Consider the following 26,868-nt stretch of genomic DNA (forward strand, 5'->3'; position numbering starts at 1 on the left):
GCTGCCCAGAAATTAAAGCATTAGCAGCATCAAACTGCCAGGAAACGGCTTTATTAATTCCTTTATAAAATAAATGAAGTGTTTGTCCTCTGTCCAAGAACAAAGATGTCCTGTCTGCTTACAGTGACACCCCTGAAACCTTTGGGCAGTTTCTCTGAGGCAAAGCAGCCCCAGGGAGCAGGGAAGTACAAAGTATAGATTTTATTGATCCCGCTCTGTTAAAAGTTCACCAACTTGCTCCATTTCCATGGACAGGAGCTGTAGGTTAATTCATTTGGGAGGGAAAGGCCTGGAAGTCCAGTTCTGGAAAATGTACTGGTAGAGAAGTAAGCAGAACCAGGCAGGAATTAGAGGATATCCTGATGGGTTGCTCATGATTGAGGACAAACCCACAGTCTGGGAAGTTTATTCTGGAAACCAGTGTGACTGATGGAAAACAGGGAATTTTATACAGGTAATTCTCAATGCCTGGAAGAAGGGGGTTCAGTACAAGCAAGAATATAGATTGTCAAGGAATTAAATGATAACAAAGAAGAGAAAAAAACCCCAAATTCTAAGTTCACTTGGGTCAGAGAGCACCTGGAATTGCAAAGTCATCAGTTATTGAAAGGGAACAATCTACTGACATTCCCATTTGCTATTACAGAACATGGGAATCCTAAAGTCTGATTGTGGCACAGGCACTTACAGGGATTAAAACTCTTTAAAGTATTTGCAGTCTGCTGTTTGGCTTACAAAAAACCCACAATACTTGCCAGTTCACTCAACAACTGAACGTTCTTTTCGGGTTTTTTAAAACTCTTTCGCAACTCAGAAGGGAAATGGAAAGCGAGTTTCTTGTTGATAACACGTGGCAAGCAGCAAAGGGAACCAAACAGGACAGAGTGAGGGGGCTGCAGGAATTTAAAGGCAGACAAAATGATTTGCACTGAAACTTCACAGAAATGTGAAGAACCGAAAGAATTATAAATAAGAGGATTCTTGATGTGGGGAATCCAAACTGCTGCTCCGTTGCACTTTTGTCATTTCACATTTGGCTCCTCCCGAACCCAGAATAAAACCAGACCACAGTTCACAGCCCCATTTCAGAGCCACGCTGCTTTTGTTTTTATAAAATGCCACCTTCAACAGGCCAGTTTAAAAGAATATTAGATTTATAATCCAGTGTTTTCGGCCCCAGTAATCCTGCCGTCAACCACAACTACCTGATCTGTAAACGTTTTCACAACTGCATTAGAACAAGTGTGGATTTAATCTGCAATTATTTTTCTCAAGTTAGTTCACGGACACAAAACTGAACTAAGGGAAGGGTTATGTGTGCTGCCGTGTTTTAATAGCAACCTAGCCGCAGGAAATGAAAATAATAGGGGCTGAACAAATGAATGAACCTTGAAAATTTAAATTGGTTCTCAAAATTATCACGGAAACCCCAAAAATAAGGTTATTCCAATTAATGGAAGAAAAAGCTGAAAAGAAATAGACCCTAGGTAGATTTAATGGTCTCTTCAGAAACTGCATCACAGCTGTAAGAACAGAGAAGAAAAACTCAAGCGTTAAAAATAAAATACTAACGTAAGAATACAGCCTAACTTCTTTTTGCTGTGAACACACTTAATAACCTCTAAAAAAATCTCTCTAAAAACAGGGCAGGGTTGTTTATTTGCTTTTAACATGGACACTAAAGAACGTGGACAGCGCAAACCCGGGCTCTTCCCCCAGAGCCCCTCGGCCCCTTCTACCACCCCCCCCCCTCCGCAGCTCGGGGGTCGCAGCGGTGACACGACCCCGCGTGGGTCGGGACCTGCAGGACCGAGGCCACTCAGGGCCCCACGCGGGGCCTGGCCGGGGAGCGCAGCCCCGGGGGCGGCCGCGGAGGTTCCGCCCGTGCCGAGTCCGGCCCGGAGACTCTCGATTCCCCCCCGCTCCGGCCCGGGCCGCGCCGCCGCGGCCTCTTCCCGCCGCCATTTTCTCCACGGCGAGGAGCCTGCGCAGGGCGGGGGCGGGGGGGCACGGCGGCGCTGCGCGGGGCAGCGCGGCTCCAGCGCGGGCCTGCAGCGGGGCCGGGCGTTCCTCCCGTGCCCCGGTGGGGCCGCCGCACCGCCCGCCCGCCCTCAGGGCCCCCCGGGCCGGCACTTACGCGGAAGAACCCGGCGTCCATCTTGGCTCCTCCGCCTCCTCCCGGCCGCGGCGCGCGCTGCCGTCCCGGCGTGCACCGCGCGCCCCCTCAGCCGTGCCGGGGGTGGGGGGGAGGGAAGGCGGGAGGAGCGCGAGGGGGTGGGCGGGGCCAGGCGCGCGCCGCGCAGGGTCCCCGTCCGGCGCCTGCTGATTGGTGGAGAGCCGGCGCGCGCGCGGGAGTGGGGCCAATGAGAGGGCGCGGCTGCTCCGGCCGCGGGACGCGTCCTTTGGCGGCGCGCGCGAGGGTGAGAGCGTGTGTGAATCGCGCTCTCGCGAGATGTTGGCCCCTGCAGTTATTGCAGATGTCAACATCTCGCGAGATCACGGGAGCCCTCACCGGTCCGGTGTGTGAGGGCGCAGCGGCTCCAGCCCTCAGGACCGGCCCCTCGACTCCTTCCCGGGTCCCTGGGCGGGACGCAGGGCTCTGAAGAGGTCACGGAATAGTTGGGGTTGGAAGGGACCTCTGGAGATCATCCAGTTCAACCCCTTGCCAAGGCAGGGGCACCTGGAGCAGGTGACACAGGAACGCCTCCAGGTGGGTTTGGGATGTCCCCACAGAGGGAGACTCCAGTCCTCCCTGGGCAGCTGTTCCAGGGCTCTGCCCACCCTCATGAAAAGAAGCTTATGTTGAGGTGGAAGCCCTTGTGGTTTAGTTTATGGCCATCGCTCCTCATCCTCTCACTGAACACTCTGGCACCATCCTCTGACACCCCTTGGGGATATTTTCCGGATTGATGGGATCCCCTCTCAGCCTTCCCTTCTCCAGACCGACCAGGCCCAGCTCCCACAGTCTCTCCTCATCAGGGCGATGCTCCAGACCCCATATCCCCTTCGTGGCCTCCGCTGGATCCCCTCCAGCAGCTCCTCACCTTCACAGTCCTGAGGACAAGTCATGAGCTGTCCACCCCGTCCCACTAAGGACAAACTGGTGTGGCTGGTGCAGGTCACTTGTCCGTGTGGCTCCTTATGGGCTGAATTACAGATGTGGGGTTGGGTCAGAACTTGGTTGTGGGACTCAGGAAGAGAACCCAAACGACATTCTCACATTTTATCTGCTTAGATATGCAGTGATCTGAGTTTTGCACGGCCAAAGTTGGGACAGTGCTCGACTCTGCTGCTCGACAGTCCTGGCACCGTGGATGAGGGAATTTAGTAAAGTTGACTATAAAGTTGGAATTGCTTTATGTTTTTGTTGAGAAACACGAGTTAGAACCCGTGGGAAGGCAGGAGGACACTAGGTGGAGCTCCTTGCTCTCTGCCGGGATAAGGAGGATGGAAATAAGGGGGGAAAGCTGAATTTTGGGATCAGAACTTACCCAGCAGCAAAAAATTAAACATTTTACCACTGTATTTGGATCAGTAAAATTCCAACTACAGGATTCGACCTGCTGAAAATACTCCAGAACTTTTAGGAGGAGAAAACCAACCAGTGATTCTTGCAAGACAGGGCCAGCTCAAGGGGAGCATTCCCAAATTCTGGGTGTTTGGAAGTGGAACCTGGAGGCCAAGTCAGGGCAGGTCGGATCAGCCCTGAAGCAGCTGCTGCTAACAGGGCAAAGGGAGTGTGGGATTGTTCCTGGAAAACTCAAATCCGCAGCAAATTGCACAATAGGGGGATTTTTGTTTCTTGAGAAGGTGATTTTGCTTGCTCAGCACAAGCTCTGGGTTTTGCTGCCAGGAGGGGTTGTGGGGCCTCCCAGGAGGTGCCACTATGAGGCAAATTTTACTGGTATTTGAATTTTTCAGCTGGAGCGGTGCTGGTGCAGTCAAAGCAGCCAATTCTGCTGCCAATAATAGTAATTCTGTGAAACTGGAACTGCCTGCAGTAGTTCTGCTTATTCTGCTTGTGGACTTCATTGGCTTGAAATGAAGCAAATGGAAAATAAACAAAATTTTCTAGAAGTAGGTCTGGCTGGGGATGTTAAGAACAACAGCAGTAAGAGGGGCTTATCTTTCCTAAAAATCTTCATTTTGATCATGCGGAGCTGCTCAGAAAACACGCAGGGATAGAAACAGAAAATCAACTCCTTTATATTTTTTGGGGAAAAATTAGATGTGCATCTGCTGTCCCTTCTGAATTATTAAATCAATCCTCCCTGCCACAAAAAATAAGTTAGAGAACCAGGACAAGAGAAATATTTACAAGGAGATTCAGAAACTTCACAAACAGCTGTCTCAATATTTGGTTTGGAATCCAAACCGTGCTCCAGTTTCAGAAAAAAAACCCAAAAAATATTGCAAAGTAATTGAATTTAGTTTCTGCACATTAAAGAAAACCAAACAGGTACAGAACTGATCTGTTCAAGAGATCCAAGCTTATTGGAAAAAATACGAAATATAAAATCTCAGACAATCTGCCTCAGTGTCTGACAATGCTGCTCTGTGTTCCCACTCCGTGGGCTGTGAGCGTCCCTGGGAATTCCTTTGTGCCACTGCTGCACACCCACAGCCCTCACACTGGCAACACAACCTCGCTTTGGCTTGGTTTTGAGTATAAAACATTGCTAAAAATAGTTGGGCTGCACCAGAGAACAAAGCCTTGCAGGGTGAGTGGCACAGTGGGGCTGCACGAAGCCTCCCTTGCTCTATCCAAGCTGATTTTTTCTATTTCCATGCTTATTTTTTTTCAGTTAAAGAACCCAGATTTTGTGTAAGACAAAGCATTCTAACACAGCTCCAGCCATGAACCTGAATTCTTGAGAGTGAAACCTCTCAGACACCGAGATCCTTTGGAAATGGGGAGTTACAGAGTTTATAGAAATAGTTTAAAAATGCATGAATATAAAGGTAATTTTTTTTCCTCAACCCATACGTATGTGGCATTATAAATATGAAATATGAGTAACGATAAATACAATTTTGATACCTCCTGTGCTACCCATAACGTATAAAATAAACCACAAACCTCTTCCATGTAACTCCTAACAAACTCAGGTCCAACCTGAGTCCACATTTTTCCTCCTGTTTATCAGCAGAAGAGAGAGAGTTCAAAGTCTCTGAGCAAGCAAAAGCTCCACAACATCTGGGCATCTTCTCCTCTTGGTTTATCCAGACTCAGAAGAGGCCTTGCTGCGTCCCTGATGATTCCTAGACCTCCACCTACTATTTCAGTCATAGAAAAAGTGTCCAGACCTCTGATTTTTCCTCCCAAAGAGAGAAACCAGGATTTATATCAATTTACAGCGAGAAAAGCAGCTTGTTGCCGTTCCCAGTGCAGCTCTGCTGAGGAATCCCAGGTCCATGGGTAACAATTCCATCCCTTCTCTGGCAGGGAGGACGAGCGTTCCCGGTTACCTGCTGTGCATGTGGATGTCCACAGGGATGAAGGTCACCGTGGGCTGCTGGGCCAGGCTGTGGCTGTTGTGCCCCAGGGGAGGTGGCACTGCCAGCTTGGAGGCTTTGGGTTCCAGCTCCCGCCGCACTCGCATGCGCCTGGCAAAGGTAAAAGGGGAATTGGCACCAGGGCTGGCACCTGGGGTGGTCTCTCCTCTCCCAGGGTAAGTTTTGGGGAGATTCCCACACAACCCAGTTACTCAAACCAAGCCAGGATTTCATCCCAAAGATACCAAAAGTCCTCCCAGAGCACGTGAGCTCTGAGAAGTGAGAAATCAAGCTGCCCCTCTGGCAGCCTTGCTGCACACTCAGACCTTCCCTACATCACCAGGGATCCCTAAAAAGAGCTCCCACCAAGCAGCTTCCATCAAGGAGCTCTTTGTGCTTCCTAATGATCCAATCACAGAGCACTGACTGTGAGATTCAGGACACTGCAATCAGCACTCCTGGAAATTCTCAGCAACAAACCCTGAAGTGCTCCATTAGCTGAGAGCAGGGACTTTGGTTCATCCTGGTTTGACTTGGTGACTACAGGACTTGGCCATGTACCTGTTGTATGTTTTCAGGATGAGCAGAACCACTGTAAAAATAATAATCACCCCCACCACGATGGCAGCAACTATTGCTCCAGAACCTGGGAGAGAAGCAGGAAGGGAAAAAAGCCATATTTACAAAGCTGTCACTGTAGTGTTTGAAGTTTGATAAGTTCAAAGTCCACTTAAAAAAAAAAAAAAAAGCCACCACCCCACTCCTTTCCTTACTTTGATAGAGACTTTGTTCTTGAGACTTTGTGGTCACATTCATTGAGAGCTGAGTGTTATTAGTCAGTGGCACGGCCGTCGTCATCTTGAGTTGGCTGCAGAGGGGAAAAAGGAGAGTGAATTCATAAAATATTAACCCAAATTTCACAGTGATAATTAGGCAACTGCCTGCTAAAGGCTCAGAGCCTACCAAGTGCAGGCTCACTGAACTGGGGTTCTTCATATTTTCATTGTGACAGAAACCTGGCCCTGCTGAAGGAATGGAAATTAGAAACTGCTGCAATGGAAATTTTGGTACAATCTTGAGCAATCTGCCTCAAAATATCCCCTGTTAAGTGTTAATAGGTTAAAATAAGATATAAACACAACAATGCATTGTTGGTGTGACAAGTTCTGGATAAATATGTATTTTAAATGCTTTGGGATTTTGGTTATCGCCTCTGGTTGAGATTCAGATCACTGAGCAAACGAGTGTGAAGGATTCTGCACCCAGAACTCAGCACAGTGTCTTGATGGAAGGGATAAACTCATCACAGAAAGGTTCCAAAACTCCATTATAAAATAGAATTTAAAGGAGCTTCATTCATCTAACATGGAGAAGAAAAAACATTTAACCCCTCAACTTGAAGCTCCAAAAGTTTCAGGACAAACACCAGCCCCTGAGAGGGATATTGCAACGTGGCTGTGACAGGAGGTTGTGAGTTCAGCCCAGTGTCAGCTCAGGTCTGTTATTGGAAGTGGATGAACTTCCAAGGGCACAGCTGAAAACATGCCCGTGTTTTGGTAGGTAAAACTGTGGATCTGGAAAGAGCAGCCTGGATGTTTGCTGATTTTATAAGGGTTTTCCAAGTGTCCCTGGAAACCCGAGCTGGTAAAGGGCTCCTTCAGCCTGAGAGGGGTGTGAGCACCACTTCAAAGAGCCCTCTGGAACCAGCTCAGCTCCCAGCCCCATGGAGCTGAGACACTCCAACTGCCCACTGAAAAGTAAATTATCCTTCAGCATTTGATATGGAGCTGAGTTTCCCACTTCAGATGCTGCCCGGTGCAACCAGGCTGGACTCTTGTGCTCCACTGGGATATTGTGTGGCACGGTAACTTTAATTTTACACAGCACAAGATAAACAATAGCCAGAAATAATTCAGTGGAAATCAGTTGGTAATAAAAATTAATACCAATTAAAACCCTGCAGAGCAGGTCAGTGAGGAATACGAGGGATCAGGAAGCAGCAGGAAGGGAAGTGGTTGGTGTCTGGCTGGGATGCAGGATCAGAACTGCAAGGGCCACTCTTCAAATACTTCAATCCCCTCAAGTTAAAAGTTTGGTTTTTGTCTTTTAATCTAAAAACCAAAATAACTCTGCCCCAAGCCTGTAACTGGGTCATTCTCCTGTGAGTAAACGATTCTTTTCTTTAGCCAAGGCCAAGTTAATTCAGCAATGTGAGCATCAGCTGAAATATTTCATGTTTAGACTCTGCCCAGCCCTATTGTCCAGCACATGGTTCACACACACCTCAGAGGAACCTGGGAGGCACCAAAGCTCAGGGACAGCTGTTCCTGTCTCCCCACCCATCCTGCCATGTGGATGGAGGTAGTACCAGTGACAGCAGAAGCTCAGGAGATGCTTCATGCTGGGAAAAGCTGAGCAAATGTTCTGACTGTGGGCATAATTCCGAAAAGGCCACGCAGCTCTCACCTCGTGGCTCCTGACTAGTCAGACCTACAGAAGACTTTTTCTCCTCCTCTGGCTACCAAAATAAAAATCCCAAATAAATAAGGCAGAATGTTTTAATATTAAGCCATGAAATGTTCATCCTTCCTACCTTCCCTCTGGGTCAAACCACCTTGGGAATGGGGAGCTGTTTGTGCATGACTCACCCGGACCCAAAGAATTTTTATTGTTGTAGTGAAACTGCCTGTTTACAGAAAGGATTAATTTATCCAACTGGGTGCACCAAGCTGAGGTTGGGGTTTTTCTGCTTTGTGTAGCAAGTCAAGAGGTCCAAGGTCTGTGTCTCCAGCTGGGGTAGAAGGTGCCAGTCCTGCTCTCACCTGGAGTCCCAGCTCCGTTCCTGCCCCGTGAATCAACAGGTTACACCTGACCAAGCCTCTGCTGCAAGAAAGACCCAGCAAAGCCCAGCCAAGATCCATGGGAACCTACTGGTTTTCAGCCTGGATCCTACTCTGTTCAGAAGAACGTTTGGAAAATCAAGAGGGCTGGATAAAAGCCATTCAGCAGGGGAGAAGAAGTGGACTTTGATACAGTAATCACAGGACATTCTTTGTCTATGACACAGGGCTGCACTTCCCCCTGTGCACACACACCTGCCTGGGCTCTCGGAGCCTCTCATTCACCCTCACTCACTGCTGGTTATTTTTGCATCCCCACGTTGTGAAGCTGGAAATGTTTCCGTAAAGATCAGCTTTGGGCACGTTTCCATTTCAAACACCTTGCCAGATACAGGGGATAGGTTGTTCTGGCAAGTGGGAGCAGTGCCCCCTTTTAGAGACCCTTCCTGCTGCTCCTGCCCCGCTGGACTGCAGCTGAGGGGCCCTGCTGGGCTGGGCTTGTTTGTGAGGAGATGGGGATCAGAGCTCACCTGTCAGCAGCACCTGGCAATTACAGCACAGGGGCCACAGGGAACAGAGGGGTTTGTTTGAGGGCTTTTCCAGGAGAGCTGGACTTGGAGAGCAGCTCCCTGCCAGGGAAGGCAGGTGCTGGTTAGGAGGACACCCAGATTCGGTGCTTTCACCTAGGAAAAGGTGGGGTTTGCATGGAGCTGGGTTGTTCCTGCCCTCACCTTCGCAGCATCCCCAGGAACACCGCCAGAGATTGAGGCAAGCTGTGATTTCAGAGAGTCATAAAAACACGGCGTCCTTCAGTGAGACCTGAACATGCCTGGATTTACCTTGAGGAGCTCCAAAGGGGGAGGAAGGAGGAAAGAGAAGTCCAAGTTCAAAGTGGCCTGAGGCAAACAACCTTCCCTGTGTGAGCCTGAGTGTCCCTACATCAGGGCAGCACCTTCACATAAGCACTTTCTCAGGTTCTGGCATGAGCTGCCCAGGTTTAGCTGCTGTTAAAACACACATTAAAAGCAGTTCATTGCCCTGCCAAGACAGAGACAGTGGCACAAACTACAGGCAGCTCTGTGCAGCAGCAGCACCAATTAAAAGCCCCTGTCTGGCTCAGATTGGGAGAGGGGCCAAAACCCCTCAGCTCCCACAGGTGACAAGAAGTGACAACAGGACCCCAGAAAGGAACACCCCATTTCTAAAGCCGTGCCTGGAAATAAGAAATTGGTGGACTTTTGTCACTGACTCACCCAGGAGCAGTGTCTAAACCAGACTGTGAACTGCACATTTCCCAATTCTAACTTTTTTTTTTTGCCTTAGAATTCTGGGCCACACACATTTCTCCTCCCCCTCTGTGAATGCAGTTATTCATGGGAACGACAGGAACTCCACCAACATTCAGATCCTAAAACCACTCCAGACCCTTCACGGTAGGGCTGCCCATGCAGGATATGGAAGCAAAACAAGCCAGAGGTATTTTCCCACTGGTTCCAGGCCAGGATCTAAGGCACACTGGGATGAGGAGACTTGCTTAGACACTTGTGAAATATCCAACAGAACCAGGATTTGAACTTCAAATGGAACCCCCCCCCCCCCCCCAAGCATCACCACACTGCTGGAGCTCTGCAGCTCCGAGCTTCCGCTGCTCAAACAGACTTTAAAACAAAATTCCCATTTATATGCAATACACAGATGATATGTCAGGTATCAAGAGAGAGCTGGGAACAATTTTGCAGCTTATTCCTGGAAGGAATGCTAGAGGTTTTCTTTTGTTGGCAGCTTTTTTTGGATGATTATTAGAAAGGTCTTATTCTACTTTTTTAACTTACGACTGTACACACGGACAGTGAATTAACCAACTCTGAGTGGTGTAACCAAGAGCTGGCAAATAAAAACTCTCACAGGACCCACCTTGTTATAACAAAGAGGAAAAGGTGCAACTTGGTCTTTTTTTTTTTTTTTTGGAGAAAAGATTCATTTCCAACAGCACTGAACTGTGTCTCAAGACTTCAAGGAAAATGACACAGACTGAGCCCATGAATTGTCGAGTTCCTGAAGTGCTGTCCAAGACCTGGACTTGGACACTTCCAGGAATTCCCAGCTCGTCTGGACTCAGCAGGAGCTGGAAGACCATTCCATGCACAGAGTTTCACAGGACCATATCTCTGAGCAACAGCTCCCACCAATGCCTGGCAGCACAATTAACCCGGGATTTGGGAAGGAAAACTGCACCTGGCGGGCTCCAAGAGTCACCACAGCGATAGGGAAAGAAAATCCAAATCCAAATGCACTCACATAAAAGTGATGGCTGTTAGAGCAGGTGCAAAGCATTGCAGGAGCCCAAACCCATGACACTGGAGCCCAAACCCATGACACAATCCAGATTTTTTGCTTGGAATGAGGTGGCTTTACCCACTGCTCACTGGTGATGTCCTGGCGTGTTCCTGGGAGGGAGGGCTGGGTAATCAGCAGTTAAATATTACCCAGAAAAAGAATTGATTCAGAAAGAAGCAAAATGCCTCAAGCACCTGTACGGATCCCAAGGCAGGAGTGGCTCATGGGGGATGGTCAATGAGACGCAAGGTGACAGATTTTAGAAGCCATCAAGGTGTGCACTCAAGGGGAAAGCAAGAAAATGAACGGAGCCTGGCAGGGATCAGGGGTGTTGTGCCACATTCCCCTCAAATCACACAGCCAGCAGTTTGTCTCTGCCATTCCAAGAAGTCCCAGAAGAGTCTGTGTTGGTGACAAATTCAATGGATCTGAACAAATAAACCCCAGAAAAGCAGCTTGTCTGTGAGAATGTTCTGCTTCTGTTCCTGCAGCAGAAAGCCAACCCTGTTTTGAGCACGTAATGATCCAGAAAAAGCCCTGTCACTGCTTTGGGAAACTCCCTGCAGCTTTTCACATTGTTAGAGGAGTTAAAAAAACCCACAGCAGACTCAGCAATGTCTTTGCAGAAATGATTTCCAGGCCCTGCACCTCCCTGGATCTTTGGTCATTTACCAAAGGGCTGGAGCAGTCAGGAGATTGCAGTGCTGTAGAAATCCTCTCTCACCTGGGTTTGCTATCGTCTGCTTCAGTCCAGGCACAACCCATAAATGCTCCACAGCAGGAGAGAGGGGGTTAGGACTGAGTCTGGAGCTCACATTCCCAGCTGTTTTTCCTGCTCTCCACGTGGATCAGCACAAACCCCAGCATGAGAACCCGAGGAGTGCTCATTTTCCTTCCTAAGGACAGATTCATCAGGGTCAAGCCTTTTGATGCCTCCATTACAGATTGATATAAATAGGAAACTTTGCCTTTCCAAGGAATTTGGGTTCCTGCAGAAGTACGGAATGCTTTGGATGGGGACAGAGGATGGGCAGCCCCATCCATGGGCTCCTTCCCCCTCCTCAGCCTGAGCACGGCCAAATCCCACCCAAAAGCACCTTCTCAGCAAGGCCACTGCTGGGTGTTCGAGTGCTGGTGTTACACAGGATCAGTCCAGGGGTGTGTTTGCTCCAGGGCCTGCTCCATCCAGGGAAGGGGCTCTGATCAAGGCAGAGCTCCTTCCCCGTGCCCCTTCCCACTTGGAGCAACTGCACCATCAACCCAGAGCTGGGCACAGGGACCCCCACCCTGAGCAGCTGACACTCCAAGGCCTCTGCAATCAGTTTGTTGCTCTGTGGAGGTGGTTGTGAAAACACCAAGTTCTGTGTGTCAGTGGCAAAGTGGATGACTCAGACATCCCTGCAGCTTTTTTCTCGCTTCCCTCCTCTGTGATCTCCATTCCTGCCTCGGATCATCCCTCCCTGCATGAGGCCTAATGAGGGCTATAGGTTTTGGCTGCATTTCCTGGTTTCTGTGCCTCTCAATAAAGCAGCACAGTCATCCCCACCACATTCTTCTCCTCTCCCACATGCCCAACAATGGGCCAGGTCAGGGCTCATGTGCTGGCCCTGACCAAGCCCCTCCTGACACAGGCACCCTTCAGCCGTGCTGGTCCCTGCTTGGCACCAGGGCATGAGAACCCAGGGTGTGGGATGTCCCCCAGGGGGGCAGAGCTGCTCTGGCAGACACCAGCCTCCCACAGGGTGTTCAGGATTGATGGATTTACCCCGAGAGATTTATCTGAGATCACTCAAGAGTTCAGCAGCTCCTTTGTGCATTAAATCCTGACTGATTCCCTGTGAAGTGAGAAGAAGAATTGAGTGTGACTAATAAAAGTCACACTTGCAGTAGCAGTGAGCAGATAGGAGCAGGGCTGGACAGGAAACCTCCATGAATTCCTGCCAAAAAGGCAGCCAAGTCTGCTGCCAGCTTTGCTTGGGAGCTTTGGCATGTTGTCCTGGGCCGGCTGCTCAGCCTGTGGGACAATGTGCTCCCAGATCCTGGCCTGGATCTCCTGCAACTGAAGCTGTTCATCTACCAGGAAAATGCAAATCCCAATCCTATTGTAAGAACCTCTGCGAGTTTCATATCCTTCAGGTTTTTCTGTATTAAAAAAATAGAGAATCCTTTATGTGAGGGTGGACAGGCCCTGGCACAGGGTGCCCTGAGCAGCTGTGGCTGCCCCATCCCTGCAAGTGTCCAAGGCGAGGTTGGATGGGGCTTGGAGCAGCCTGGGATAGTGGAAGGTGTCCCTGCCTATGGCAGGGGGTGAGGTGAGATGGGCTTTAAGGTCCTTTCAAACCCAAACTGCTCTGTGATTCTGTCTGTAAAGAATTCTGTACACAATACAAAGAATCAACACAGAAATGCAGCTCCTGTCACTTTGCACACAGCAGCACAAAGGCAGTCCCAGGATTTCTGGTCTATACCAACTTGTTGAATCAATGAGGCGCCTTCCCCCGTGCAGAGATCCCTGCAGACACACACACAGGCAGCTGATACCTCACACTTGCAGCCTGTTCTCCATCAGAACCACTCAAGCCCTTGGCAAACCCTCAGTGCCCCAGCCTGGCACCCAGAGAGGGACAATAAATCTGTCAGGCCCTGAAGTCACTGGTCACTGCTCTGCCTTTGTGTCCTGGTTTGTAATCGCTAAATCACCCCCTCCTGCCCACCCAGCACAATGCATCCCATCAGTGAAAGCTGTTTACAAAAAGCTACGCTTCCTTTAGCAAGGACTTCCTGGGGCATTAAATACATTAATTACCAGGAAAAACCAGAAATCACCATTCAAACCTGTCAGCAGCTCCAGCGTGTTCCCAAATAATGCAAGCAGTGTAGTTTTGTTCTATGCTGGAGACACTCAGTGAACTGTAACACAATGCTCTGAGCTTTTGAGTTCTTTTCCTGTTAAATATTACTCTGCCAGTTCTTTCCAGCACGCTGCTGAGCAGATTGGGGAAAAAAAGAGTATACAACAACAACAAAAAAAACCCAAAACCACAAACAAATAACCACCACCAAACCCCTATTTATACTAATGGGGTTGAATAAGTCAGGACAAGAGATTCAGCGTCCCCAGTGATGAAAGGACACCGCCGGCGAGGGAATGAGCTTTCAACAGCCGCGCAGGCTTCTCTCTGCGGGGAGGAAACAACGCGCCGGACCAGTCCCAGTCCCAGTCCCAGTCCCTTAAAGGCTCCCAATTAATGGAACAACGGCTCAAGCACCAGTGGAACAGAAGAGCATCTGCTTTCTATTTCTTTCTGGTTTAGAGGTACCGATAAAGAACTCGCGTTTCCCGTGGTCCATCCACAGTGCCTTGCACACAAACCCGGAGTACCCGCGCTGCAACCACCGCTCGCACCGGCGGCAGAAAGTAACAGAGCTTTAGAGCAGAAAGGTTACAATCATCCCCGTTCAAGAGCGGTTCCTACACCCGACCCTCAGCCGGCGCTGCCGCCGGGGCTACTCACGGAGGATGCTGCGGGCTCGGGGCTCCGGCGCTGCCGCGGCGGCTCCCGGCTCCCTCCGGCCGCCGGGGCTGCGGGATTCGGCCCCCGCCGCCGCTCCCGCCCCTTCCCCAGCCCGGAGCTGCCGAGCTCAGCCCAGCCCAGCCCCGCTGCTGCCGCGGGGAGCCCGGTGCCGGTACGGCCGGAGCCCCGGCACAGCCCCGCCGCCGCAGGTGCCTCCCCGGGGCCGCCCGGCCCGGCCCCCGGCGCCGCCTCCCCGGGCCCGTGCGGGGCTGCGGGTGCCCCTGGGCCCGCCGGGCAGCGGCTGAGGGGGATGGAGGAGTCTGGGATTGGACCCCCACCCCCGTCTCACAGCGAGAGCTCCCAAGCTTTGGGAACAGCCCGGTTTCTGCGGCTCTTCGATGCCCAAAGGTCTCCCAGGCACTTTGGGAGAAGGAGCCCAAGCACATCCAGCCCAAAGACGGAACAAGTGGTTTTGTCCACTCGTCAGTGGAATCAAAAGGATCAAACTGGAAAGGAATCCTCGCCTTTGACCTGCATTTCCCACCAATGAGTGGCGAGAACGGTGACCACAGTGCCTGTCCGGATTTTTCCTGTGGAAATCATACTTATAAAAGCCATCTGTCCCCTGCCTAGACCTCCCAGAAAACCACAGGAACAAGCCACAGCCCTCAGTCCAGGCTCCATTCGAGGTTTAGGGTTGCTGAGCTGCTGTGCAGGAGATGTTTCTCCCCATCATCCATTTCAGCTGCCCCAGCTGCAGCCAGAGCCGCATCACCCAGCTCCCTTATAAAGCAACCTGAAACATGGATAAACCTGCTCCTTACAGAATCCTGCCTCCATGTGGAAGGCAGCAACAGGGGGATCCTGATGGTCCATAAACATTTGCAGTGGATTTCTTGGGAAGACCAGAGTACAGTTTGGATGACAAATGAGGTGTTTCATCACCTTGCAGCTCTCACTTTCCTCCTCCAGGAACATTTGTGCCCCTAACCCAGGTCATGCCTCAGTTTGGTGTCCACCATGGACTGGTTTCTACGCTGAACCACAGAACACAACCACAGAGGCTTTTTCACCAGAAGCCAGGGTTTCCAGATCCAATTATCTAGTAAATTTTTTGTACAGCTACGAACACCCACATTAGTCACTTCCAGCTCAATCCCACTGAAGCCCCGTGCAGCTCCTTAAAACCTCAGACTGAAATCCCACAGGGATTACTCACCAATCATCTTTTCAAGGGAATAAATTTCACTTCATGGTTGGTTTCCTTACAATGACTGCCCCATCCTGCATAAACAAGCAAGAACACGAGACTCTCCCGGGAACAGGAGTGGTTTTCCAGCCACAAACCTTCCCTGGGCTGTATCTCTGGAGAGCAGAAGGGGCTTCTTTCAACAGTGAGCAACCATAACTTGGAAGAGGTATTAATGTAAATTAATAAAAATAATTAATAACTCAATTTAAGTAGTACAGGAAGGGAGGCACCAACCCCTTTGAGTGTTGGGCAGCCCAAGTAAAAGCAAATTTGAGTTCTCAAAGCCTCTCTGACAGTAGAGAGGGAGGGTGGGACTTTCCTAAGGGTTTGTCCCTCACCAGGTCCTAAATTTGTAGCCTTTACTATGAGCTAGAGCCACACACCAGGTTTATACACTGTTAAATGTACAGATGCATTTGTATCATGTACAGACAAATGTTTATACACTGTTACTGTAAAGCTCTGCTGCCAACATCAGTTACAGTCACCAACCCTGAGCTTATCCCATCGAAAGAGGACCAGAGGAGACTCTGGGATGCTCCAGAACAATCCTGATGAAGTCAATGAACATCAAAGGACAAAACGTAACTCTGAATTAACTCCAGGCTCACTACAACCTTAGCAACTCCTAAGAAGTGACACAGCCTTACAAGGTGTGAAGTCTCACTGAATTTATCATGGAGCAGGTTTTGACTCCTCCTGGAACACCAGCTCAGCTCACAGCTCTGCTGGGTAATCTGCAGTTTGCCTGCACCTGGCAGGGCAGAGCAGAGCCTGGAGTGTCTCAGTGAGAACAAAAAGAGAACAGATATCACAGCAGATATCAAGACCAACTAGAAATTATTATTGAGTTTGGAACTGTATTGTGAAATCAGGCCCTTGGTGATCTCCACACACCCACACCCTCAGAAATCATTACCAGACATCCCTGGGAGGGATGAAGGGAGCTGAGGTGACCTGTCCCAGCAGGAGGCCACAGCTCAGCCTGGCTGCTCTCCCAATCCCTGCTCCTGTGCCTGTGATCCCAACACAGAGCCACAGAGGACACTGAATTGGTTATTTTTGTTTTATGTAAGAGCAAACCAGACTGCCAGAATGCCTTTCCCACTGCCTCACCCCGGTACTGCTGGTGGCTGGAATATGTTCCCTTCACCAGGGGAATCAAACATTCCCTCTACATGCCTGAACATGTCAAAGTGTTACAGTCCTGGTTCAGAGCAGGATTTTAACACGTTAGGTAACACCTAAAACACTGTGATTTCTACTTTCTAGGCTCTGCTCTTGTTTTACAGAGACAATCAGACCCTGTGACACCTCCCTGGAGCTGTGAGTGATGGCAGGGACAGCCCTGTGTCACACTCACCCTCATCTCAGGGTCAATACCTACAGGACAAGTCTTTTATCTTGCTCTGTTTTCTCCAAGGGGATGAGGCTTGGCTGGGGTCTCTATCCACACCAGCAATCTCTCCTAGCAAGTTCTACACTGAGAGTGGTGCAAATAAACAAAACCCAGTAAGATTCACAGACCAACCTTCTGTTCTGGGCTAAAAAATATCCCTGATCCAAACCCAGGCAAAAATGGAAATGAAACCTTTCAGGGAATAAATGAAGCAATTGGGATTTTATGCACAGGGTCTTTCCAGGGGAAGCAGTTCAGAATGATGAGCTGCAATCACAGGTTCTCAGCTATTATAAAACAAACCCAAAGTACTCCCATAGCTCCAGAACACAAAGAAACACCACAAGTTTCAGCTGCTTCTCAAGGAGAACATTTTAAAGGAATTTGGGGTATTTATTTATACAAAGTGCAAGCTCAGAAAGAGCTGAGTTGGTGCCTCTGTGCAAGCTTGCTGCTAAAAATAGCCCTTAACAGCAGGTCAGTGATTAGGAGAAACAGGTTCTGATGAGGGTTACTGAATCATGGCATGGAGGGAATGAAGCAAACTTGAGCTTCATTGTCCAAGGCAGGCTGTCACCCTGGAGTGGAGCAGAATCACTTCTGATACTGATCAATGGCTTCAGTAAAGCTTTGAAGCCTCTGTTTGGCTTCTCCTTCCCACCCAGAGCGGTCCCTGTAAGGATCCAAGCTCCCAAATCCCTCCTGTGGGTCCCTGCCACCCCCCAGCTCCGAGGCACATGGAGTCTCCTGTCCTATCTGCCACCAGGAGCATTCAAGCAGACACCACCATTAAAAATCCCACATATCCACCTTGGTCCAACATGGAACAGAGTTAAAATTCCAAGTGTGAATGGCACTGCATTGTTTTATTTGAAGTGTCTTTACACAATGGAAAGTGCTGGAATGTTGTTCCACATTTTACACATTTACACATCCACAACATCACACTTGATTCTCCTTATAAAACTGTTTCTGAAGGTTTTCCACTTACTCCTACTTACAGCAACTTCTACACTGGGGTAGAAATGAAATAATTTAAAAAATAGAAACACAACAAAGAATCCAAACTGGACTTCTGGAATTTCAAAAATCCACAAGCCTGCTGGATAACACAGGTTTTTGCTGGGTTTTTTACCTTTAATTCCATGAACAGTGAGACAGTGAAGCTGGACTTGGAGTCATTTCAATACCTGAAGAGATACATAAATACTGCACCTGTGGAGGCAAGATGGACAAACCCCATTTCCCTACCTTTTTACTCAGTCCTGTTCCTATTCCTGCCTCTGGAGCAAGGACCTGCCTGCAGGATCCCACTTTGAAGCTGGTGGCAGGAGGGATCCTGAGCTGGCACAACATCGAGTTGAAAACCTCCACATTCATGAGAATCCCTGCCCATTCCTTTTCCCCCTGCTGTCAGTCAAGTGAAAACACTTCTGGAAGTTCAAGAAGCACGTCATGTACAACTGAAACACACTGAAATGAACCTGAAAAATCTGAATTTTGGAATGATTTCTACACAGGAACATCAGCAGCCTGGTTTGTTCACAAATCATTGTATCTTTTTAAATAGAAAAAAAGAAGAATCTGTCTAGACTAAAAAAGTTTGGCTATAAAATAGCATAAAAGCACAGGAGCAGGTGTTGTTATACCAAGGCATATTTTCCTCCTACTAAAACACTTAACACAAGATCACAAAATCAAAGATCTGTAATCTAAAAGATGCATCCTGGTCTCAGAAGCAGCAGATGCTCTGTCAGACACACAGGAGGCCACACAGAAAAAGTCTTCACGAAAAACAGCAAACAAGGGCTGAAACTGCATAAAAACTGGCTAAGCCAGGCAACTGATTGTCTTTGAAAATACAAAACAGACTGGAGAAGTTTACAATTAACCCTTGGATGTTTTAGCTCCTGCCAGGACCTAACAGTCACTGGATTTATTCAGATGTGGAGGCCAGAGGAATAAACATCCCCAGATCATCAGAGAGGATCAGACACAACACACTCGACAGCCAGATCCATATTTCACTCTACTACTGTAATTAACTCCTAATTAGGTGTCTGCACCACCACAGATACCAGTGCAGCAGTGTTGGTGACAGACTCTGAGGTTCTTCCTCTGGTGTTCTCCTCCCTGTAGTCACCAAAGCCCCTGAATTTAGTTTCTCCATGTATTTGTGCCTCATGTCAAACTACAAACACACACTTGGTGTTTCTGAGAAAAGCAAAGGTTAACCTTCACCTCAGCTGGCAAGGAATTGGAGCATAAAGAGTGCATTTCACTTGTGTTTAACACTAGATAAACTGGAAGCTGTTGGACAGATCAGCTTTTAACTGCTGTACAAGGAACTTGCTGGAACCCACTTGTGACAGGAAGAGATTATTTCAGCACTTGGAACATCACACTGTACAACAGAGAGGAAAGGGCGACATCTTAAAAAACTGAAACACAGCCAGACTCCCTAATTGTCACTATTTCAAGTCAGGTGGATTTGCTACACTCAGGGGGAACTAGTCCCTAAAATTAAAGTGCTTTTCAGAGCATTGGCATCCAAAATCTTGAACATGAGAGACAACAAGTCAGATCTGTTGTGACCTATAGCAGCAGCACAGACAGCAACACATGGACTCATCGGGTGCCTGGTGTTGGTACCACCTGGAGCAGCTCAGCTCTAACAGGGCATTGTGCCCCCCACCTCCAGGGCACACTCGAAGGCTTTGGAGTCACTCAGGATGGTGGGGGGTGGGTCTGGGCGCCTCGTCTGCAGGATCTTCTGTTTGGGGTTCTTGATCTCCTCCTCCTCCTCCGTCTCACTCTCACACACGTGCACAACCACGCTGGGGGTGGAGTCTGTCCCTGCGTGCAGCTCGTACTTCTCCCCTGAGAGCAGCCGGGAAGAGGCAGATTAAAAACACCCCCAAGGAAAAGCATTTATCTCAAAAACCCCTTAAGAACTTCAACAACACAACCAAATAATCATTAATTCCCATCCCATCTTTGATGTGCTCAACCTCCAGTCTTCACCAAACCTCTGAAATGCCTTAAAACAGTCCCTGTAGCAGTTACAGTGCACTTTGAATACAATCAATCTTTTAACTGACACTTAGAGGAAGGGAGAGATGTAAAAAACTCCCAGGAAGACATCAGAACACAAGCAGCAAACACATTTCGAAGTGACATCATTTGTGCTGTACATTCCTCAACATTTGTAAATTAAAAGCTACAAAAGCATTTCAGCACATCAAGCCTCCCCATTTCCTGCTTTTCACAGAAAGTAAACACCACGTTTCCCAGGAAGGCTTGGAAAGAAGTTAATGATCAAACACAAAATGTCCATATTGGCATCCAGACATCCTTAATAGCTGGAGCTGCTCATCTGCAAGAGGCTGAACTTCTCAATGCTCTGACTTGTTTGTTCCTTAGTCCTGAGGCTCTGACAAAATTCAGTATGTGGGTGTGATGGAGCCTCCCTCACAGTCCAGTTCTGTGCTACACTTTCAATCAACAAACTAATTAAGGGAAAAACGTGATGGATGGATCACTTCATTCAAGTAAGAAACACCACAAAGAAGAGACTCAGTTTCTTCTCACAGAGAAAGACAAGTAGATGAACTCCCTCAATAACCACTTTTGAAGGCAAGTACAAAAGCAGGTAAATGTCCCTACCTGGCCCCAGCTTGGAGACAGCACAGAGCAGGTCATAATTGATCAGAGGAGTTGCATCTTCACTCTGTTTCCACCCCACTGGGGGAGAAGCAGGGGGGGAAATCAGGAACTGTTTCACAGGTTGTGGAGGAAGGAGGTAGGACTTGTCCCCTATTTCACTGGATACCTGCACCTGCAGGCAAAGCCAGGAGACAGAGATGACAAATATTAATTCCCTCTTCATTTAGTTTATTTCCCCACTAATGCACACCCATTCTCTGCACTTAATTCAGCCTAGCTTTAAAAACAAACCGAGTTCAGCTCTTGGTACAACACCTCATGGAACTGCTGCAGCTCAGAACTCAGCCTGTGCAGGGACCTGTGCCAACCCAACAGGAACAAAGCACCTCTTACAAAGAGAATTTGGGACCCACTTACTTTGTTTCAGCCCCTCTGTGTGTCTGGGGGAAGGTGTTTTGGTCACTGCACAGACACTGTCCCAACCAATCTCAGCTCAAGCTGAAAAGCAGAACTTTACCCTAGAATTTTGACACAGCTCAGTGTAGAACAACGAGGTTGAGGTGATTTCAGACGTTTATCCCAAATGAAGCTCCCGGGCAAATGAGGGATAAAGTAAACAGGGACAGAGGTACAAGATCTCTGTGTTCCACTGTACCTGTGCAAAGTAAAGCTTCAGCTTTTTCCCGCTGAACTCTGTCTCGTGCAGCTCTATCCGTGCTCGTGCTGCTGCCTCGGGGTTGCTGAAGTTTATCCTCACCCTCCTGAAGCTTTTGAACAGCTGGAATGTCACCTGCTCATCGTAGACTGTGAAAAGTGCTTCAAACCTTTCCTGGGGAGAAGCACAGACATTCTCCAGATGCAGAATGAACATTCTCACTCAGTGAAAAGACACTTTCCTTTCACTCTCCTCTCCCAAATCCCATCCATTTTCTGAATCGCCTCAACCTGCACATTCCACACCTCCCTCCCTACTTGTAAATCCACCCTCAGGGCAGCACAGCTTTGTCTCACTGGTTAAGTCTGAATTCCAGGAGCAAACGGATGTGAATGAGCCCAAAAAATTCAGAATACACGAAGTGCCACCTAGTGAGAGCTGCTCAGAGGTGCAGGTCTCCAAAAATACTGGTACTTGCACACAATTTTCATCGATGATCTCCAAAAACACTCTGCAAACCAGGTAATTTTTGTATTAGATAAACCAAAGTACTAATTGTGTAAGGAAAATGTCAAAATTCTCAGCATGAGTAAGAGTATTAATACAAGATTTTTGTCTCTTCCAAAGTAAACACTCACAAAAATAAAAAATTTAAAAAAAATCCATGGTTTATTGAACATGGAATCTTATCCTCAAGTTCTTTAAAGATTGGTAACTGCATTGTCATGAAAATCAATTTCATGGTTATGAAATCCAATTAATAATCTTCAATTATGAAATTCAATTAATTTACCAGCTCTCTGATCCACAAGAGACCTCATTTACAGATTTTTTTTTTCCCATGTGTAAATGCAGTAGGAAATCTCCTGGTGTAGATTTTCGTCCACTGTAAAAAGTCAGATTTAAATCACTGGATGAGGAGTCTGCAAGAAATCTCTTTGCAGTTTTATTTACTAAATTCTGGTAATATTTTGTTTAATTAGAGATCTAGATCAGCAAATAGGCAGAAAAGGTATCTTCTATTAAAAACTCTTTCCAGTGACCACAGTTAATTTGTCTGACTCCAACAGATCTCTCCCAAAAATCCTGGTGATGCCTTCCCTCATTATAAAAACAATGACAGGTTCAGTTTAAACAGCACTGAAGAAACTCTTCAGATGATGCCCATGTTTGCTTTAACAAAAGTAATGTTTTCCTGCAGCATTCTCTCCAACCCATCAACAACATCAGGGTCTTTATTAAATCACAAAACCTCTTCCTGCTGCACAAAGGGCAAATTTTGTACCTGACAAACACAGAATTGCAACTGAGTGGTTCAACCCTGCAACTGAGAAGGGTGAGGATGTTCCAGTCCTGCCAGCCCCCTCACAAAGGGGAATATCTGAGAATGAAACAAGATGTACTTTTACCCTGTCTGGATTTCTCACATTCTGCTGTTTGAACTAAACTGGATAAAACACTTTCAGCTGCAATGTGAAAGGCCAAATTCTTTAATGAGTTAAAGCCAAAAAGCTGCTGCATCTCCCTCGACACACGTGGGATGCAAGGACAGTGTGGGAATTCTTTCATGTAATGGAACTCGTTATTCCTGATGCTCTTGGAAGCAAAAGGAATTAAGATTTGACTGGATAAAATGCTAACAGGCCAGAGAAAATTTACTTTATTACAAGGTCTTCATGAGCCACTTTCAATGTGTTCATGTCAGAACACACATCCTGCAAATTTACCTTGCTCTTTTAGCAGGATCCTTGCTTGAAATAGAACATTTACAAAACATTAAGAAACATCACAAAGAAGAGACTCAGTTTCTTCTCACAGAAAAAGTACATAAACTCCCTCAATAACCACTTTTGAAGTACAAAACAAAAGCAGGCAAATGGCCCTACGTGGCCCCAAGATAAAGTTGATTTTATCAATTGAATAATTTAATTAATAATTTTTAAATTAATAATTTTTAAAATCAGATTTTATTTAAATCTGCCCTTGGATGTTGTGCCATGATGTTTGGATAAAGGGAAAAAAAATAATAATCAGAAGAGCTTTCCATGGGAGCAGCATTATTATCTATTAAGTTTCTAAGGCCAGAGAAGTGTGGTATTATCTGCCTTTTGGTAACTGCTCTCAGCTATCAGGAAAATACTCTGGGTTGGGTTTTTCCCCTCAATATGCATTAATACACTGAAAATCCAGACAAAAACGTTCAATAGCTGCATCCACACTGAGAACACCTCACACTCTTTCCCCCCTTACCTTCTCCTCCTGTACCTCGAACACAGCCTCATGAACACTGCAAGCAAAGAGTGAGGTAGGCAAGTCACTTAAATCCATCATCTCTTCCAAATCATCTTCATTTTCTCCAAAAATCATCTGCTCCTCCTCCTCCTGGTCGCTGCTGTACAGGTCTGACTGGCTGTCGCTCCAGGACTTCATGGAATCCCTGAGCATCCTTCCCCCCCAGCAGCTCCTGCTCAGGTGCCAGCTTCCAACAGGGCCCTGCCAGCCAAAGAAAACCCAGAAACAAACTGTGAGGATACCACATCTTCCTGCTCCCACTGTTAAAGGCAAAAAATGTCACCAAAAAGAACAGGAATCAACATCAATTTGTTCTGGCTCCCACAAATCAGTAGCACCACATGTATCTGAAAAAATAACTTTATTTCATCAATGGGAGCACATGGACAAAGTTAAATCATCTCTCCAAAGCCTCTCTGAGCCAACCAAAATCTAAAATCTCCTGATGTGAGGAAATCTCCTTTTCCTACGGCTTTCCCATACGTAAGAGTATCTACAGAGAGGAGGAGTAAACACATCGAAGAAGAAAAAAAAAGAAAAGAAAAGCAGCAAGAGACTAAATAAAAAACATCAGGGAGAGTACTTTTTATACAATAAAAAAGATTTTACTGGAGTGCACCTTCTGCCACCCATCCCTGCAAAACTCTTGAGGTTATCACACTGCTGTGGGATGTAGTGCAAGTGAGAGAAAAACATGTAACTGCACCAGATCTGGATTTGGAAAAAGTGATAATTTGTGACACAACACTAAAAAAAGGTAAGCAAATACATTGTGTTTCATTGGCAATGATCTCATTTGAATATTTTTCTAATGAGGGGGGATTAACTGGGTTAATGAACAGCAACTGCCCCAGTCAGACCTTCAGCCAAACCATCTCAAACCCGTGCACACACGTGGGGATCTAAATTCTGCTGCCCAGCATGGCAGGAAGGATGGAAATTTTAGAAAACAGGGAGCCAGTGGAAACCTCATTTCTTGTGCTTGCTGATTCATGCAAGGAGGGAAGAGAAAAGGAACAAAAATGCGCCAAAATGGTAAAAACAAAAGGCACCATCTGGCTCTGAGGAGATCTGGACTCATCTAAACAGCACCAGGACAGCCACCCACATCCAGCCAAGCTGTGGTGGATTGAGAGCAACATTCCAGCCTTGTCCTGGTTTTGATCCCACATTCCTGAGGGATCAAACCACCCAACCCACAAACATGCTCTCAACACCTGCTTTTCTGGCAGACCAAAGGATGGGGAGACCTCAAACAAGGAGAGAGCAACACTGGCAGAGTTTGGAAAGTAAACTCAAATACTTCAGTGAATAGTGAATCAAACATGCAGTGAGGAACACAGAGCAACTTGAAATTTGGTCAAGCTGAGGCTGTCTGAGCCTCACACTGCAAAACAAAGAGCAGCAGTGACATAAACCAAACCCAGGTGTGACAGCTCAGCACAGAGTGCTTATTCTTACCACAGTACTAACAGCAATAAATTCAATTATAAGTAATTTCATTGCAATACTTGTTAGCAAACTACTGGATCACTTGCTCCCTCTTAGGTTTCAGATTAAACAGCCTTACCCAGCACGATGTAAAAGGATCCCAAGAACTAAAGCCACTGGGATCAGACCTTTCACTAAGTCCTTTCTTCTGAGCGTTAACACCTGCTTATCATTCCAATAGCAGCTGACAGGGAATCACTTATAAACAAAATCCCCAACTTCATAGAAGGTTAAAAATCATCTGAAATTAAAGCAAAGCAGCTTCTGCCATGGGGAGTTGTAGTTCTTCACGGGCACAGGCAGCACCGGGGAGTTTTCCTTGACATCCTCTGGACCAGCAGCTCATTCACAGTCACATCCCATCGCTTCAGGAACATCAGGACTGGAAACGGCGTGGCAATTTCCACAGGAATGGTTAAATCTGCTCTGACAGGGAGCTCACAGGAAAAAATCCTTTCTGTGAGGGTGGGCAGGCCCTGGCACAGGGTGCCCAGAGCAGCTGCGGCTGCCCCTGGATCCCTGCAAGTGTCCAAGGCCACTGGGACAGTGGAAGGTGTCCCTGCCCGTGGCAGGGCGGGGAATGGGATGAGCTTTAAGGTCCCTTCCCATCCAAACCACTCCACGGTTCCAAACCCTCGGGCTGGATCCCGCAGACCCAACGGAGCTGCCCTGAGTCACCCCCGCCCGCAGTCAGTGCCCGGCGGGACAAACCCGGGCGGGGGCCGGAGCGCTGACTGCGAATATTCTGAAATTTAAAACCCCAAACCCTCCATCTCCGCCCTGAAGGAGAAAGAAAACAACTTCCCCGCCCTCACCCGCGGCACGGCCCGGCCCGGGGGACGGCTCCGCTGCGGCCGCGTCTCTCCTCACCTGCGGACGGCTCTGCGTGAGCGGCGGCGGGGGCGCGCACTGCCCGCGGGTGTCCGTGAGAGGCAGCGGGAGCGCGCAGCGCCCGCGGGTCCCGGGGCGGGGCGGCGGCGGGAACGCGCCTGCGCGCGCGTCCCCCCCCCTCGCCGTGCCTCCTCCGGGAGCTGAGGGGGTGTGTGAGGGGGGCCGGTGACCCGGATGGAGACAGGGAGGGACGGAGGGGGAAGGAATGAGGGAGAGGGAGAGGAGAAAGGCGGGAGCGAGTCGGGGGCTCTGCGCATGCCCCGGCCCCGCTGAGGGGCCCCGGCGGGCGGGTGCGCGGGTCAGGTCCCCTGAGGGGCCGCGCGGTCCCGGTCCCGGTCCCGGTCCCGCCGCCTCCCCCGGGGGGTTTCAGGCATCCCAAAAGCGCTCTGGAGACACACCTTTGGGCGGTGTTTGTACGGCACGGATCCATCCCTGGAGAAGCGACGGGCGCCCACCGCCCGCTGGGCCCCGTGGAGGGGCTCTCCAGGATCCCTGAGCTCAGAGCGATGAGAATTTATGTAAAAATCCTGCAAATCGCCCTCGGAGCAGCATCTGGTTGGCGGCTGGGGTGGAGGAAGGAGCTGCCCAGAGCAGCTGTGGCCGCCCCTGGATCCCTGGCAGTGTCCAAGGCCAGGCTGGACACTGGGGCTGGGAACAGCCTGGGACAGTGGGAGGTGTCGCTGCCCATGGAATGGGATGAGCTTTAAGGTCCCTTCCCCCAAAACCATTCTGGGATTCCTTGATTCCTCCACTGGCATTAATTGGGATGGCTCTGCCATCAGCCTTGGACAGCTGCCAGATGGGAACAGTGACAGTTTGTGTCCTCCTCGGAGCAAATCACAGCTTAATCCAGCCATGAGATGGTTTCAGACAGCCATCATCTGAGCTGGGTGGTATATCGGTGCCTGTGCACATTTATCTCTAAAGAAAGCACAAACGAACATGCTTACTTTGGTTTCTCACAAAACCCCCCCAGAAAACTATTGAATTTCGCTGACACAAATACTGAGTTCCACAGCTTTGTCTTCACTTGG

General features: G+C 48.5%; 3 protein-coding genes across 10 annotated transcripts in view; all 3 read right to left on the reverse strand.

Annotated features, from left to right (window-relative positions):
- SRRM1 (serine and arginine repetitive matrix 1) overlaps positions 1-2,215 on the reverse strand; it is a 17,163-nt gene extending 14,948 nt beyond the window's left edge. For all 7 annotated transcript variants that reach the window (XM_082296531.1, XM_082296530.1, XM_082296532.1 and 4 more), the window contains exon 1: positions 2,138-2,215. In XM_082296531.1, coding sequence (XP_082152657.1) covers positions 2,138-2,158 — 21 coding nt within the window. In that variant the 5' untranslated portion in view covers positions 2,159-2,215. The remainder of the gene's footprint in view (positions 1-2,137) is intronic.
- Positions 2,216-5,458: 3,243 nt separating this feature from the next.
- NCMAP (non-compact myelin associated protein) lies at positions 5,459-6,354 on the reverse strand (the record flags this gene model as incomplete). Its single annotated transcript, XM_082296606.1, has 3 exons — positions 5,459-5,607; positions 6,058-6,142; positions 6,270-6,354. 3 exons carry the CDS (start codon positions 6,352-6,354, stop codon positions 5,466-5,468), a joined length of 312 nt encoding a protein of 103 aa, XP_082152732.1. The 3' UTR covers positions 5,459-5,465.
- A 13,115-nt stretch (positions 6,355-19,469) lies between these two features.
- Positions 19,470-25,908, reverse strand: RCAN3 (RCAN family member 3). Of its 2 annotated transcripts, none has more exons than XM_082296743.1 (5): positions 25,814-25,908; positions 23,411-23,653; positions 21,161-21,334; positions 20,506-20,677; positions 19,470-19,719 (listed from the first exon to the last, which is right to left on the reverse strand). In XM_082296743.1, the coding sequence occupies exons 2-5, from the start codon at positions 23,603-23,605 to the stop codon at positions 19,511-19,513; spliced, it is 750 nt and encodes a 249-aa protein (XP_082152869.1). In that variant the 5' UTR covers positions 23,606-23,653; positions 25,814-25,908; the 3' UTR covers positions 19,470-19,510. The 2 variants fall into 2 exon arrangements, with proteins under 2 accessions (XP_082152869.1, XP_082152870.1); XM_082296744.1 differs by lacking the exon at positions 25,814-25,908 and adding an exon at positions 25,759-25,800.
- Positions 25,909-26,868: the final 960 nt, after the last annotated feature.

The sequence above is a fragment of the Coloeus monedula genome (genome assembly GCF_965178545.1).
Source record: "Coloeus monedula genome assembly, chromosome: 24".
In the NCBI taxonomy this organism is placed as follows: domain Eukaryota; kingdom Metazoa; phylum Chordata; class Aves; order Passeriformes; family Corvidae; genus Coloeus; species Coloeus monedula.

Coding starts and splice junctions, on each gene's coding strand:
- RCAN3 (XM_082296743.1), bottom strand. CDS start 23,605: ATGCTCAGGGATTCCATGAAGTCCTGGAGCGACAGCCAGTCAGACCTG. Junction 20,678..21,160: donor TGAAGCTTTACTTTGCACAG/GTACAGTGGAAC, acceptor CTTTGCCTGCAG/GTGCAGGTATCCAGTGAAAT. Junction 19,720..20,505: donor TGTCTCCAAGCTGGGGCCAG/GTAGGGACATTT, acceptor GGCTGCTCTCAG/GGGAGAAGTACGAGCTGCAC.